This window comes from Pelophylax lessonae (genome assembly GCF_965119305.1).
Source record: "Pelophylax lessonae genome assembly, chromosome: 3".
NCBI lineage: Eukaryota > Metazoa > Chordata > Amphibia > Anura > Ranidae > Pelophylax > Pelophylax lessonae.
This window is the reverse complement of record NC_138770.1, coordinates 531,586,159-531,602,990: the sequence shown is the minus strand read 5'-3', so window position 1 is coordinate 531,602,990 and position 16,832 is coordinate 531,586,159. Positions and strand designations below refer to the sequence as shown.

Below are 16,832 nucleotides of genomic sequence, written 5' to 3'. Positions count from 1 at the left end.
GCTTCTTGTGGGAGCCTTGACCCTTTGACGGCTTGCCCCTATAGTGTGACCGAAAGGCACGAAAGGACCCCTGATGGGGTCGAAAGGAAGCATGCTTCTTACCAGGAGCCGCCTTGGGCTTGTGGGATTTGGGCAAGAGCGTGCTCTTACCACCCGTGACTCCCTTAATTAGTGCATCTAAGGATTCGCCAAAAAGGCGAGAACCATCATAAGGTAGATTGGCCAAAGTCCTACGGGAAGATTGATCCACAGACCAACACTTCAACCAAACCAGGCGGCGATTTAACACCGCCACACTGTGTACACGTGCAGCCAACGGAACCATATCCAGGTCCGCATCACACAAGTACATGACACCCTGGTGGATTTGATCCACCATATCCAAAGTCGCCTGGGGGGCAGAATCAGCCACCAGGACCCGCCTAAGCACCTGCGTCCAGCTCGCGACCGCTTGGGCCGCCATAAGAGAAGCAAATAAGGCTTTTAACATAGAACCCATAATAGAATAGGTGTGACGGGCAAGAGATTCCATCCTCTTGTCCGTGGCATCCCGGAACACCGGGGTGTCTTCAGCCGGAATCGCAGTGGATTTGTTCAAAACCGCTATCGCATGATCCACCGGCGGTGGAATACACCAGCGCTCATCAGTAGCAGGCGTAAAGGGATAGCGTAGCTTAAACCTACTAGGTACAGCAAATGGCTTGCGTATATTACGCCACTGTTCTTTCACAGCGTTTTGGAAATCATCAGTGCAGGGGTACACCTGCGACGTTTTGCGCCTTTTCCGCGTCCCATAAGCAGCCAAGGCAGCTGGAGGACATGATTCTTCCTCTAACCGCAGTGTTTGCTTGATAGAAGCAACCAATTCATCCATGAGTGCAAGCTCCTCAGACGAGCCAGGGGGAGAATTATCAACCCCCTCCACCTCAGCCTCCATTTCTGACCCGATAAGGTCCAGGGAGGAACGGGACCCCGACAAGGAGACCCCAGTCACATCAGCCCCAGCACCATCACCCTCTGAATCAGAGGAAATTGAAACTCTGGGCCTTTTTGTGGATTGAGCAGCCACCAGCATTTGCACCTGAGTCGCAAGGCTAGCCACAATCGCAGCCAAATCCCCCCCAGGGGGGGAGAGTGCAGACCCCTGGCTTCCCACTAAAGTTGTAGGAAATTTGTTTTCCTGAGAATCCATGCCCCTGAAGCAGTAAAATAAATGGGTGACCGCCCCTTTAAGAGAGCGCTGCGATCGTAGCCCACTGCACACAAACACCCCACACAAGGGACCCCCACAGGGACAATTAAACTAAGGCAGGATACAGGGAATAGAGGGAAATGAACCTGGAGATCGCTGCTGCTGCTGCTGCCTGCGGTGCTCCTGAAGGAAAGGAAGTGCTGGTATACAGGGCGCTCTAATAAAGCCTATGGAGGCTACAAGAAAATGGCCACCATGCATTCAAAACATGCGGCCGGAGCGATCGCAGCCAAAATGGCGCCGTTTGGCGCCGAAACCGCCGCTCCCACACCCCATGAGGGTGAAGTAAAAAAACATCCAAATTGCCCAGCAAAAGGAAGCATGTTAAACCGCCGCAGCGGCGCTGCAATGTGCCCCAAGCATGAGAAACTCAAGCCCCATAGCACACAGCCGTTCACATACAGACTGACACAGAGTGCAGCACAACCCCCCCCTCCTGCAGCCCACAGCATGCAACATGAGGGATAGGGAGACAGTAACATTGTGAACACAGGGTAAGGTAACACAGTCCCAGACTGACACCCCCCAGACAGACAGGTCCCCACATACATACACTTACCTCTACCATGGCGTGGGGAACCCGCACAGGCGAACAAACCGCTGAACATAAGGCAGGGAGAGTCGCATCTAGGACGCATCAGAAGGTGGGTTGAGAAACCGCACAGCGTCCGGAGAGGTAGCCACCTCACCTGGCATCCCTGCACGACACAGGGATGGGTCGTTCAGAAAACTCAGGAGCGATACCTGACTGAACGCTCGATGGCGGGCTGAGAAACCACTGACCCACAACCTGCGACCATGGGGGTCAGCCCGAGACGCAGCCCGCATGATCCTCTTCTTCCGAAGAACTAACTAACGCTGACAAAATAACAGCTAACAAGAAAGAGAGAAAAAACTCAAATAAAATCCAAAGAAAGGAAAGAGAGCTGAGACAAGGTGTCCCAGCACAGAAACATCCAGCCACTCCTGACAGCTAGACAAATGAAACTGGTTTGGTTACAGGAAGTGGAGGGTTATGTACTGAGGGGACCACCCCCTGGGGGTGGGGATATGTTAAAAGTCTTTTGTACTAACATATTCTATTGCCTAGCTACTCCTACGGATAAGAGGACATAACCCATTGGTGATGAATATGAAGGGGCGGCGACTGTCGGAGGACGTAAGAGAAATACAATTTACTTTTAAAAGAAAAAAAGAAAGGGAAGATAAGATGTCATACTTTCTTGAATCCTTGCACAAATATTTTACCGATGTACAGCCCTCAATGACAGAGGTATGTACTTCTGCTTAGTGTCTATCATCCTAGAAGCAGGGATTACACCCCAGAAGTCTGCTTTGTCCCCCAACCAAATGTGCAGAAAGGGCTGACCAATGTTTTAACTTTTACTGTTGTCATATTCTACTATCCCTACACGCTTCATATTTTGACTTCTTGTGCAAGGTAAAATGCCATAATTACCTCGCAAGAAGTGCCTGTTCTGGCCGGTGTCACATGAAGGATAATGCAGAGCACAGTTTACATTTTTTAATTTTATTGAAATATCACACTAACACTACATTCATTTCTAGGCACCGGGGTGTGGTGCGGGGCATAAAAATGTAGAAAAGGTTGTCTATACAACACACTAAAACTCACCCGAAGACTGCTTTTGAGTGAGAACAGGGCACATAGACAACTGCTTTCTGTGTGCCCTTGCAGCAACCTGCAGATTCCAAGTGAAAAAAGTGCCAACAAGACCTTTAGTAAAGATAATTAATGTATTAAATTGCTGGAATTAGTAGGTATATGGAAAACATTTAAGACCAAAAAAAAGGAAGATGCCATACCTTCTTCAAAACAATGGCAGACACTGCAATAAAAATCCTGGCAGAAATTCTAACCAAAATGATTTTCAAAGAAAATGTTACCTTTTGTAGGGTGAGAAGTCCATTTTAATGTCTGTGGCAGAAACTTCGTTTATCTTCATCAATACATTGCTGATAAAAGTTGCCTTGCTCATAACACTTCCTTGTGGAGCTTGTTTTACAACAGTAGATAAAGGCTTGGGCATAGTTACTAAAAGCAAAAAAAATAAAAAAGGGCAAGCTCTATAAAGAAAACTGATAAAAGGATATGTCTAGTTATTTTGCATATATTTTAATTTTCTTTATTATGGTCATGACTAAAAACTAGGTATTTTACATGTTTTTTCAGTCAGAAACACAACATATTGTGTATGTAGATTTTGTATTTTCATAAGCCGCCAGCGGGTGGTGTTCTGGTCTTAAGCCAGCCATAGACTGTTCAAACCATGTATGGACGGGCTGAATTTACCCATATGGACTGATCAACCTGCCTGCTAATTTCTACATGTGATCATTGCTAGTGGCTATTATAGTCGCTAGCATTATTCAAGGTGTTCTCTTGGAGAGGACAGCTCCCCGTGCCAGAACACAATGGCAGTGGTTGCAGGAAAGAAAAACATTCCATCTGTGGCCAGCTTTAAGCAAACCATACATGGAACTCTGGGAACAACTCAATTTGGGATTTTCTTTTACTTTCGGTGAGAATGGTAAACAGAACAAATAGAGAGGGTGAATTTCCCTAATGGGACACAGTCTGCAATAAAAACTGACAGCTGTTCTAATCCCTCTCCACCATTTCCAAAACAAAAAATGGGATTTTTGACTTACCGTAAAATCCATTTCTCTGATGTTCATTGATAGACACAGCTCCTGATTCTTTACCCATTGGCCTACACTGCCCCCTACAGGAGTAGGATACTAGGCAGAAAAGAAATCTGGCTACGACCATGGGCAGTACCAAGGGGTATACTCCCTCTCTGCTATAGCCACTCAGTTTAGTTACATGCAGTGTCAAGAAAATAACTCCACAGAGGGGTGGGTGCTGAATCCATCAATGAACATAGAATAAATGGATTTTACGGTAAGTCAAAAATCCCATTTTCTCCTTTGTTCATTGACGCACAACAGCTCGTGCTATTCTAAACCATTGGGACGTCCCAAAGCAGTGTTAAACTTAGGGTGGGAACAGCAAAAAAAAAAAAAAAAACCAAGGCTAAACGGTAGCCAACCAGGCAACAGGAGCTGAAAACAACTGGAATCCACCTGAAAATAAATACACCCTCAAAAGAGGATCAGGTCCTCAACAGCAGCCTGCAAAACCTTGCGGCCAAAAGAAGCATCCACAGATGCCAACACATCCACTTTATATTACTTTGTGAAAGTCACTGATGCCGGATGATGGAAAGCCCAGGAGGCACTAAGCGCCCTAGAAGAGTGTGCCTTGAAAGGGAAAGGAGGAACCTGACTCCTGATGGAATAGGCCTGAACCACCATGCCTGATCCATCTGGAAATGGTCGCTGGGGAAGCGGACAACCCTTTACGAGGTCCATTCGTGAGCACAAATGCTGAGTCATACTTCCTGAAAGACTCCGTAGCTGCCAGGTACACCCCAATAGCCCAGACCACATGCAAGGCAATTTCCTTAGGAGGTTTAGGCTTTGGGCACAGGGAAGGCAACACAAGGTCTTCATTCAAATAAAAATCAAAGACAACCTTTGAAAGGAACAGACAGGGTCGAAGAACCACCTTATCCTTGTGAATCACCAGGTAAGGTCAACGACAGGATATTGCCGCCAGTTCCGACAACCTGCACACAGAGGTTATAGCCACCAAAAAGGCCACCTTCTGGGACAAGGTAGGCAGGGGAATCTCCCGAAGTTTCTCAAAGGGAGGCTTCTGCAGAACCGCAAAGCACCAAATTGAGATCCCAAGGCGGCAACGGAGCCCGCATTGGAGGAACCTAATGTTGGGACACCCTGAGAAAGGTACGCACCAGGGAGTGTGTGGCCAATGGTCGTTGGAAGAAGACCACCAAAGCAGACACCTGGCCCTTGATGGTACTCCAGTCTAATTTCTGTTCAACCCCCTATTGAAGGAAGGACAAGATCAGAGCTGAGAAGAAGCGAGGATGAACCCCAAGACACTCACCACACAAAGAACACCTTCCACATACTATGGTAGGTTCTCCTAGAAGTAGATTTCCTAGCTTTCAACAGGGTAGGAATCAACGACTCAAAGCCAGCGACTGTAAAGCAGGATGGAAGATCAGTCCTTAGGACAGCCGATCCTGAGGGGAAGCTTCCAAGGAACTTCGGCTACCAGCCGCACCAGATCGGCATACCAAGCTCGACAAGGCCAGTCCAGAGCCACAAAGATGACCAGAATCTCTCCTGCCTCGAACCTGCATAGAAGTCTTGGCAGAAGCTTGAGAGGAAAGAAGGTGTAAACCTCTTTGTTGAGCAGAGACGCCAACAGATCCACCTTGGGGGTGCCCCACCAGAGATAGTTGATTTAACGCCTTCGGATGAAAGGACCACTCCCCTTGGTCCAACAACAGCCGAATGAGGTAATCTGCCAGCCAATTTTCCACCCTGGGAATTTGTACAGCTGAAACTAACTGCTCTGCCCACCTGAGAATGCCGGCTACCTCCAGAGCCATCAGGACACTTCTTGTGCCCCCTTGGTGATTGACATAAGCCACAGCCGTGGCATTGTTCGACTGAATGCACACTGGACATCCCTGAAGATGATCCATCCAATTATCCAGACACAGTCTGATCGCTTTGAGCTCTAAGACATTGATCGGTAGTCTGGACTCTTCCAGTGTCCATTGCCCCTGAGCAGAATGCTTGCTGACACCTCCCCAGCTGGACAGGCTGGCATCCGTGGTGACCACTGTCCAATACAAGGGGATGAAGGATTCACCCAGCCAAATCACCAGAAAAACAAAGCCACCATATCAGGGACGCCTTCGTTCCCCGGATATGATTGTCCAGAGACTGCGGAGACTTGTCCCATTTGGTCAGAATATCCCTTTGCAGGGACCTCGTATGGAACTGTGCAAATGTAACCGCCTCGAAGGTAGACACCATCAGGCCGAGCACCTGCATGCAAGTCCAGAGGGATGACCAGCTGCTGGAGAACAGGAGATGAATTGCAGTCTGCAATTTCTGGGAGTTTATCCAGAAGAAGGAGCACTCTGGCTAAGGCCAAGTCCAGAATCAGACCCAGATAGTCCAGCTTCGTGGACGGAACGAGAGCAGACTTGTGAAAATTAAAAATCCAGCCGAACTCCCGCATAGTTCGTATTGTGATCTCCAGGTTTTCCACCAGAGCAGAAGGAGAATCCACTCGCAGAAGATCATCCAAGTAGCCCAGTACAGCGATCCCCGTTGACGTAACAAGGCTAGCACCAGGCATAACACTTTTGTGAAGACTTGTGAAGACCTGAGGAGCAGAGGCGAGACCAAAGGATAACGCCATAAACGGATAATGCTCCTCTCCCACAACGAAGCGATGAAAACGCTAGTGGCTGGCACATATTGGAATGTGAAGGCAGGAATCCTTGTCGTCGATAGAGGTGAGGAAATCCCCCTGATGCAGGGATGCCACCACCGTTCGAATAGACTCCATTCTAAACTTCTGCACCTGCATAAAGCAGTTCAGCGTCTGGAGGTCCAGGATTGGACGCACTTCGCCTTCTTTCCTGGGAACTGTGAACAGGTTTTAGCAAAAACCCTGAAAATATTCCGAAGTCTGAACCGGGACAATCACTCCTTGAAGTAATAGGTCTTGTACCGCCCCCAAACAGGCCCTGTAAGCAGTCCAGGGACAGGCGCAAGTTTGAAGGAAAGAACCTTGCCGGGGGACAAGAGCGAAACTCAATCTTGTAGCCAGACCAAATGACTTTGTGGACACACTTGTCTTGTCTGGCTTCGAGTCTTGTCAGTGGATCCTGAGGGACAAAAAAACTTATGAGCTGAGAAGGAAGGTCCACGTCTACGACGAGGTTCCTTGCCCTTAGCAGCCTGTGGAAGTAAGGTACTCCCCCCCGCCCTCCCCCCCCCCCGGGAGACCTTTAATGAGGTCATCCAGGGAAGCTCCAAAGAGGTGATCTCCTTAAAAAAAGGAAGATCAGTCAAGGCCTTTATACAAGTCTGGTCGGCAGACCAGCACTTGAGCCAAAAGACACGCCGAAGGACCACTGCCAAAACAGAGCCGAGCCACTAGGAGAGCTGCATCCAAAAGAGGCGTCAAAGATAAACTGCAGCCCTTGGAATCATGGTTGCCATGTATAATTTGGAAACCGGAGGGTCCACCACCAGTGGAACAGTCCAATTCTTAAGAAGGAACTCCTCATAGAGGTAACTGAAAATGCTAAAAATAACACCCGCTACAAGTATTTAAATAAGTAATATAAATAAGTGTGTATGCCACACATCCACCAATGGGGGGAGACAATGTAATACTATCTTGAAGCTATAACCTCAATTTTAGCAGCGCATAAACCTACCATACATAAATTGTGCATTAATAAAGTGTTAAAACTTAATACCTCTGTGCATTGTTAAAGTGCTAGAGTGACATAAGCGGGATTATCCCCTTTCTGTTATACCAATCCTTTATAAATATAAAAATAGCAGCTGATAAAGTGCATATATATCAAATAAAGTGCTCAATTACAATTCAAATAATAATATGCCAATCTTGTGTGCATAATTACTCAGATTATAAAGTGCATACACATCAATCAGTAAAGTGCTTTTGTGCTCTGTGCAACTTAGATTGATAACTCAAAGTCCAGTGCTTATATATCATATAATGTCCCAGTGAGGTTTTCACGCCCATGCAGGGGAACAGTGATGGTGGGTATCTCCTAATCACACGTGCAGGGATGGCCAGAGTATGAACTTACCAGATAAATCCGATCCCTGTTGCCATATGGCAACCTGGATCCTAAAACGCTTTTTGGAAATTCAGATGTCAGATAGCCCTCTTTTCCACTCTCCTCGGTACGAGGGTCATCTGTATTTCTCAGGGTGGGTATTTAGAGCAAAAACAAGGAACTCCTCATGGTGTAGAACAGTGATGGCGAACCTTGGCACCCCAGATGTTTTAGAACTACATTTCCCATGATGCTCATGCACTCGGCAGTGTAGTTGAGCATCATGGGAAATGTAGTTCTAAAACATCTGGGGTGCCAAGGTTCACCATCACTGGTGTAGAAGTTTTAACAGACCATTCCATTTATTAAAATAAATGAAAATCAAATACACATCAAAATATATCAATGCCCCAAAGGCACTTAAGCTAGACAGCCGCATGCATTACCACCGGATGGGGGTTAGCAGCGAGCTCGTCAGGATACAAATTGCGTTGTTCTTTCCTGGCTTGTGGTCCGACACCCGGCGTGCGTCATGAACACCTCACTGGGACATTATATGATATATATGCACTGGACTTTGAGTGATCAATCTAAGTTGCACAGAGCACAAAAGCACTTTACTGATTGATGTGTATGCACTTTATTTATAATTTGAGTATTTATGCATACAAGATTGACATATTATTTGAGTTGTAATAGAGCACTTTATTTGATATATATGCACTTTATCAGCTGCTATTTTTATATTTATACAGGAATGGTATCACAGAAAGGGGATAATCCCGCTTATGTCACTATAGCACTTTAATGCACAGAGGTATTAAGTTTTAACACTTTATTAATGCACAATTTATGTATGGTAGGTTTATGCGCTGCTAAAATTGAGGTTATAGCTTCAAGATACTATTTCATAGAGGTAACGCCTAGTAAATAGCTTAGGGACTCCGAGGGGATGCTTTGGTCGTCCCCACTCTTTAGCGACAATTCTGTCAAAATAGGCTGGGAAAGGAAACCCCTTTGCCGTTCTGGATGGCTTGTGAGTGCCAAAGGGAACCTGTGCCTCCCGTCGCAGCTGCGTCCTCCATCTTCAGGGTCTCACGCACAATCAGTGCCCCCACCAGCGCCTTTTAGTGCGTGGTTGCAGACATGGAGGAATTATCCTCACTGAGGATTCCGGGCGCAAGGGTGCAGACCCAACCAGCTGACCCACGTCCGTGGCGGCTGAATCAGATTCAGGATCTGATGAGGCAGGGGAAGGCAAGGGGCGCTTTTTGCTAGCCCATCACCGTAAAGCCACCTCCACCCTGGACACAAAGGACTCCAGGACCGCAGTCAGTGCATGGATGGATGGTTGACACCCCAAGGATCCCGCAGCCTCAGAGGGGATAAGGTGGGGAGATGTGCTCCAAAGACTCCATGGGTCACAAGGGGGACCCCACAAAAAAAGTGTAAAAAAAAACCTGCAAAGAGACAACCCCCACTGCGCTGGCAGCACAACCCGGTTGCCAGGCACAAGCATCAAGCAATCCTCAGCAGAGAGCATGAGAGCCCCACCAGACTCTGGCATCTGCAGCCACCATTAGAATCTGCACTACATATGCAGGGATAAGTGAAAGACTCCAAGAGTCAGCACCAGGGGATGAGGAGGGGCTCCACTGTCATGGCCATCACGATTTTCAATGGCAATCCACCGCAAAATGGCGGCCAGACTACACAAACAAGGTCGCTGTGTACAGAGACGCGCTACAACAAAATGGCGGCACCACAAGGCTTACATGGATCCAGGAAGGAACCTAGACCTCAAGGACAGATCCAGGCAGGACAAGGGGCCCTGGCAGAAGCCCCCACCAGGTACAACCCCACCCCTCCTATCACTGGCGACGCACCCCTCTGGCCTCCATCTCCAGCTAGCGCCCTGCCCCCACACCAGGAGGTGGACCAGACCACTCAAAACAGCCTCAGCATATGTTGGGGGGGGGCGGGGGGAGATGACGGGGAGGGAGGGAAACCTGGGGGTTTGACTGTCCCAAGACCACCTCAAAACCCTCTAGGGGGAGAGGGGGGCAGCTACTCCCCCATACCAGGAACCAGACGGGCACTGCTCCAGACAGAACCCCTCTCGAAATAAGGGGCCTGTCTGCCAGGAGGAATGCTGCAACTCGGGCCGAGACCCGATCGTAGGCGACCTCGCGAGGCACTTCACTCACAGACTAGCCCCCCTTCCAGTGGGGTTATGTCGCGGCCGACCTAACGTGGAGCGGAGGTCTGTATGCGTTTGCAGGCCAGATTGGGGTGTAACCACTGGATCTAGATTATCCAGCTAGTCACTCAGTCCGGCAGTTGATTGTAGATCTCAGGAAAAATCCGGGAGAAAAAAAATTCCATCTAAAAAGCAAAAAAATTGTGTCAGGACCAAAGATCCAAGCAAGAAACTAGGTCCTGACTAGGCAAAAAAAAAAAACTATACCTATAGCCGAGAGAGAGTATACCCCCCTGGGACTGCCCATGGGCGTAGCCAGATTTATTTTCTGTCTAGTGTCCTACTCCTGTAGGGGGCAGTATAACGCAATAGTTAAGAATATCAGGAGCTGTGTCTGTCAATGACGAAAGAGAATTAAAGTTTTGCCTGAATCTGCAGTTAAAGAATTGTGCATGCACAGTAAAAATGGATTTTTGTAAAATCTTACCGTAAAATCCTTTTCTCTTAGCTCATTGACAGACGTAGTCCTCGGTGATTCAACACCCTCGGGTTATGCTGCCCTCCACAGGAGTAGGACTAGACAGGAAAGAAAATGCTCTGGCCACACCCTAGGGGCAGTCCCCAAGGGTATATCCTCTCTCTCTCTGCTACAGAAAATCAGTTATGTCACAAAGCAGTGTCTAGAGAATTTAACCCAACCCAACTCCAAAACAGAGGGGCGGGTACTACGTCTGTCAATGAGCTAAGAGAAAAGAATTTTACGGTAAGATTTTACAAAAATCCATTTTTCTCTATCGCTCATTGACAGACTTAGTCCTCGGTGATTCAACACCCTCGGGACGTCCCAAAGCAGTACCACAAATGAGGGGTGGGAAATTGGAAATCAAATCCAATCTAGAAGGCCCAACCGGTGCCAACTAGAAGTTTACAATGCTCATCCTCAGTGATGAGACTCAACAGAAATTTTTCAACAGAAAAAAACCCTCGAGGTAGACCACCGGTCTCCTCAAATTGCGGCCTGCAAAACCTTGCGGCCAAATGAGGCATCCGCCGATGCCATCACATCAAGCTTATAAAATTTTGTAAAGGTATGTACCGACGACCAGGTGGCCGCCTTACATACCTGGACCACTGACGCCTGATGGCGGAAGGCCAGGGAAGTACTGAGCGCTCGAGTGGAGTGCGCCCTAACAGGGAACGGAGGACTCCGACCCTTAATAGAATAAGCCTGTACCACCGTCTGTCTAATCCATTTGGAGATAGTCGCGGCAGATGCAGGCAACCCCTTTCTGGGGCCATCCGGGATCACAAAAAGTGAATCCGTCTTACGGAACGATTCCGTAGCCTTCAGGTAAACCCTGATTGCCCGAACCACATCCAAGGAATGCAACGCATGTTCCCGATGATGCTTGGGCTGAGGACACAAGGAAGGTAGTACGATATCTTCATTCAGATGAAAATCTGAATCCACCTTTGGAAGAAAGGATGTCTTAGGATGAAGCACTACCTTATCCCTATGAATCACTAAGTATGGGGACTGGCATGATAATGCAGCCAGTTCTGACACCCTGCGTGCAGAAGTGATAGCCACCAAGAAGGCCACCTTCTGGGATAAAGTAAGCAAGGGAATCTCCCTGATGTTTTCAAAAGGGAGGTTTCTGTAGAACCAACAAAACCAAATTAAGATCCCAGGGCGGTAAGGGCGCGCGGACTGGTGGAGCCAGGTGCCGCACCCCCTGGATGAAATTCCGCACCAAGGACTTGGTAGCTAAAGGTTTCTGAAAGAAGATTGCTAATGCTGAAACTTGACCTTTGATGGTGCTCAAGGCTAGTTTCTGCTCAACCCCTTTCTGCAGAAAGGCCAATATTCGGGTCACCGAATAGGTACGTGGAGGAATCCCTAAAGATTCGCACCACGCGATATAAGTCTTCCATGTGCGATAATAGACCTTGCTGGAAGTCGCTTTCCTTGCTTTAATAAGTGTAGGAATAACTGAAGCTGACAACCCTCTGTCCTTCAGTACCTGGGTCTCAATGGCCAGGCCATTAAAACCAGCGATTGTAAAGCATGATGGAAGATTGGTCCTTGAGACCGCAGACACTCCCGGAGACGAAGTTCCCAAGGAACGTCCGCGACTAGTATGTCCAAGTCGGCCAGACCGGCTTGACGAGGCCAGCCTAGAATTTCTAGGACCACTGGCGCTGACTGGATCTGAACCAGGCGGCCCTAGAGCTATCTGGCCCCGACCATCCGACAAAGTCTGCTCGTTCTCTGTTCCCACACATTTATCAGACACCTGATTCCTATCAGGAACGGTGATCTCTCCTGGTTGAACCTCCGGGACCGAAGTCACCTGGCTAAAGGCTTCTTGGTCTGTCTGTTCAACCGGATCCGATTCTTGTGGGGAACTGAGACTAATCTTTGGAAAAGGTAAAGGAAAAGATCTGTTCAGGGAACGGTAACTGCCGCTCCCTGTAGTACTTAAATGTTGGAAGGGAAGAATCGCACCGGTAGCAGTGATCGATGCTCGATCTAATGCCCTGAATACCAGTGAAGACGTCCCCCCACCCTCAAACCGGGTGGGGGTGCACCTTCAGGCTGTGTAATCCTTTGCTTCGGGTTTGGCTGAGTCGGTCTTTTGTTTGTCCGACCAGCCCTTCTTGAACCCTCCTGGAGGAACCTTGCCTTTCCCGCTTGTTCCAGCCGGGCGTACGAACCCTTTATGGGCGGTAAAGAAAGGTCCTCGCTTGTTACGAGGTCCCTTGGCAAGAAAGTGCTCTTGCCCCCAGTGGCGTCCTTAATGATCTCATCTAGGGTGGCCCCAAATAGGCGATTCCCCTGAAAGGGGAGATTCGTCAAGGTCTTTTTGGAACCTAGGTCCGCTGACCAGCATTTTAACCACAGCACACGTCTGAGTATTACCGCTGACATAGATGCATGCCCTAATAGGGGGGTAGCATCCAAGGCTGCATCACAGACAAACTGTAGCCCTTGTATAATCTGTTCCATCAATTCAGATGTTCCCTGGGGGATATCTTTCCCCTTCAGGTCCTGGCGCACCAATCTCGCCCATTCCTTAAGTGTCTGGGAAACCAGACCAATGACAATTACTGGTCTAAATGCTGACCCCATCAAGGAAAAAATAGTGCGGGACTCCGCTTCCACCTTTCCGATCCACCGGATCCTTAAAGGACGAAGTGTCCTCTACTGGAATAACCGTGGCTTTATTCAGTCTGGAAATAGGTGGGTCCACCACTGGTGGTACCGTCCATTTCTTAATGAGGGATTCCTCAAAACGGATAGCGTCTAGCAATACGTTTGGAAATAGTAAAGGTACGCTTAGAATGCTCCCATTCTTCTTTAATCTTATTACCAAAACACTTGGGTACAGGAAAAACCTTCACCGTTTTGGTGGGTTAGTACCAAAGGGAATCTGTTTCAGTTGCCTCTGCCGGTGAAACCTCAAGTCTTAAGGTTTCCCGAACCGCCACAACTAGTGCGTCCACCAATGCTTCTTCCCGAATTATGGCGGAAGTATGAACGTCCTCCTCACTGGCTGAAGGAACTTTACCTGAGACAACAGCCCTTGCAGAGGGACCTGCAGCTGCAATGACCATCTCAAAATCTGAGTCTGAAGTGTCAGATGATATAGGGGTAGGCGGGGGTCGCTTTCTTGACCCCCGTTCCTGACAGGCCGCCTCCACCCGAGCCACCATAGACTCCAAAACTGCTGTAAATGCATCCATACTCTGTGCACCGGCGGGTCCCGTGGCCCCCTCGAGGGAAACAGGTGGGGGTACTTGTGTGGCAGGGTCCATGATAATTCCAGTAACTACCCGGAAAATTCAATCCAAAAATAAATAAAACTTTTTTTTTCTTTTTTTTTTTCAGACCCCCAGCGCCACAAAAGCCCCTCAGTGTTACCTGCTAGGGATCCCTATCGAGCGAGAGAGAGAGATAGACCCCCAGGCTCACCACTTGATGCTCAGAGTTCACTGCAACTAGTCTCAGCACTGTCTCAAACAAACAGGAAGTCTCTTGGCTGGCTGCCCGGGAAGAAAGGAGGCGGCTCCGCCCCTCTGCACGCCTTCCGGCGCCTCCCCTAGCTCCACGAGGTGTTTGGGTCACCTCAAACATGGCCGCCCCCATGCTGAAGACACAAGGCTACGTGCGATCTACGGCGGTCTGTTACAGAATAGCGGCGTGACTGCAGAGTTTCTCGGCATCGCAAAATCTCTCTCTCATGGAGATCAGCTTGACCGGCGGTACCGAACCCTGGCGGACCGCGTGGCCGTCGGGAGGCATGCTTTAGCTGGAGGAATGACCTGGAAAGTCGCATACATGTCCTGTGGCTTCTGACAGGTAGGATACTTTCTATTATCACAGTAAGATTCCAGTACTGCCACAGATTACAATCATTTAAACATACTTGTAATTAGATTGTCAGCTCCCAAACCAAGCCTTCTGGCTTTTTTGTACACAAAAATCACACTCAATATAGGGGGATCTGTGCCATGTTATAGGATAGAGGGGAACCCATCCTTACCATTACAGAGAGGGGCCCGCGTTCACCACAGGACCCGTCAGGGGAAATGGGGGAACATACTACTCACCGTACCGGAACCAGGCGGGCGCCAACTCCTGACAGTACCCCTCTCCACCGAAGTTGGAGGGCTGTCGACCAATACGGACGCCGTGACTCATGGTCTTTGGCGTTTCAGCGAGACGTCTAACTCGCAGGGTCAGTCCCCGTCCAGTGGGACTATGTCGCGGCCGACCCAGCGCGGAGCTATGGCCTGCACGCGCTCGTAGGCTGAACTGGGGTGACCACTGGATCTCAACATCCCGCCCGTCGCCCAGTTCAGCTTTCTTGCTTGAAGATCTCACAGGAACACTGGAGAAAAAAAGCTGTCTAAAAATCTTTTTAAGAAAAAAAATCCTGCCAGGACCGAAGATCCCAGCAAGGTATCTAGGTCCTTACTCCTGACTAGACAGAAAAAAACGGATTTGCTGTAGCAGAGAGAGAGAGGATATACCCTTGGGGACTGCCCCTAGGGTGTGGCCAGAGCATTTTCTTTCCTGTCTAGTCCTACTCCTGTGGAGGGCAGCATAACCCAAGGGTGTTGAATCACCGAGGACTACGTCTGTCAATGAGCGATAGAGAAATTGGTGTTACTTCTTGCTTCATCTATATCTCATCAATATAGTAATATGGCAGTTCAATTCCCACTCTAATCTACTCCCTCTTCTGTCCTTCGGCACCTGCATTTAGTACAAGTAATACGTTGTTGCTGATAAATCATTCGGCCCAATTAGTGACCTCTTTGGATGTTGCTTACTGTCATTTGGAGTTTTGGAAAAGCAACATGGTGCATGGCTTAAGTGTGGTAAGAGTGCTTCCATAATACAAAACACACACACATATATACACACACGTACACATCCCTAATACATACACCTACACACTGAATATTTATACTGATATGGATTGGGTACAGGGCCGGCGCTACCGCTAGGCAAACAAAGCAGCAGCCTAGAGCGCACTGCCATGGCCACTGGCTTACCTACTGACCACTGGGAGGAGAGGGCGCCTAGAACTTGTCAGTGCACCTCACCCTCCATTCAGCTGTCTAGCATCTGTGGGGGCGCAGCTGCAATCAGCAGCATCCTTGGGGTGCGAGCCTGGGACTCGGGAGAAGAGCAACACCGTGGCACCGCCTCCTCCTTGACCCTTCCTCTAAAGAGGCAAGAAAAGTAGCTGTCTTGCCTAGGGTGCAAAATAGACCTGCATCGGCCCTGACTGGGTAATGTGTTAAGAACGAAAGGATGCCACATTGTTGGAAATGAAAATTATCAACCTACAAAAAGGGCTGAATTCAAGGACACCCTGAAAATCTAAGTGAAAAAATTATGCAGCAGGCTAGTCAATTTTTATGAAATTTCACTGCAGCAACTCAAAATGGTACTCTGTAGTTTGTATGGCCCGCACATGCTTGTATGCATGCCTGACAATGTCGGGGCATGCTCCCAATGAGACGGATGGTGTCCTGGGGTATTTCCGCCCAGATCTGGAAGAGAGCATTACTAAGCTCCTGAACTGACTAAGGTGCAACCTGGTGGCGTCAGACGGATTGAAACAATGTCCCAGAGGTGTTCTATTGGATTTAGGCCAGGCGAGCATGGGAGCCATTCAATGGTGTCAATTTCTTCATCCTCTTGGAATTGGCTGCATACTCTCCCCACAAGGCCAGGTATTGTCATGCACAAGGAGGAACCCAGGGCCCATTGCACCAGCGTAGGGTTTGAGAATGGGTCCAAGGATTTCATCCTGATACCTAATGGCAGAGTCAGGGAGCCATTGTCTAGCGTGTAGAGGTCTGTGTCTCCCTCCATGAATATGCCTCCCCAGAGCATCACTGACCCACCACCAAACCCGTCTTGCTGAATGATGTTACAGGCAGCATAACATTCTCCACGGCTTCTCCAGACCCTTGCACGTCTGTCACGTGCTCAGGGTGAACCTGCTCATCTCTAAAAAGCACAGGGCGCCAGTGGCAGACCTGCCAATTTTTGTGTACAAAGGTAAATGCCAAAATCGAGCTCCACAGTGCCGGGCAGTCCTCACTAGAGGACATCAGGCCACCCTCA

General features: G+C 48.7%; 1 protein-coding gene across 1 annotated transcript in view; it reads right to left on the bottom strand.

Moving 5' to 3' along the window:
* The window catches only part of AHCTF1 (AT-hook containing transcription factor 1), a 310,501-nt gene that overhangs the window by 104,315 nt on the left and 189,354 nt on the right, over positions 1–16,832 (bottom strand). Inside the window, exon 25 of the mRNA XM_082252084.1 lies at positions 3,161–3,308. Coding sequence (XP_082108210.1) covers positions 3,161–3,308 — 148 coding nt within the window. The remainder of the gene's footprint in view (positions 1–3,160; positions 3,309–16,832) is intronic.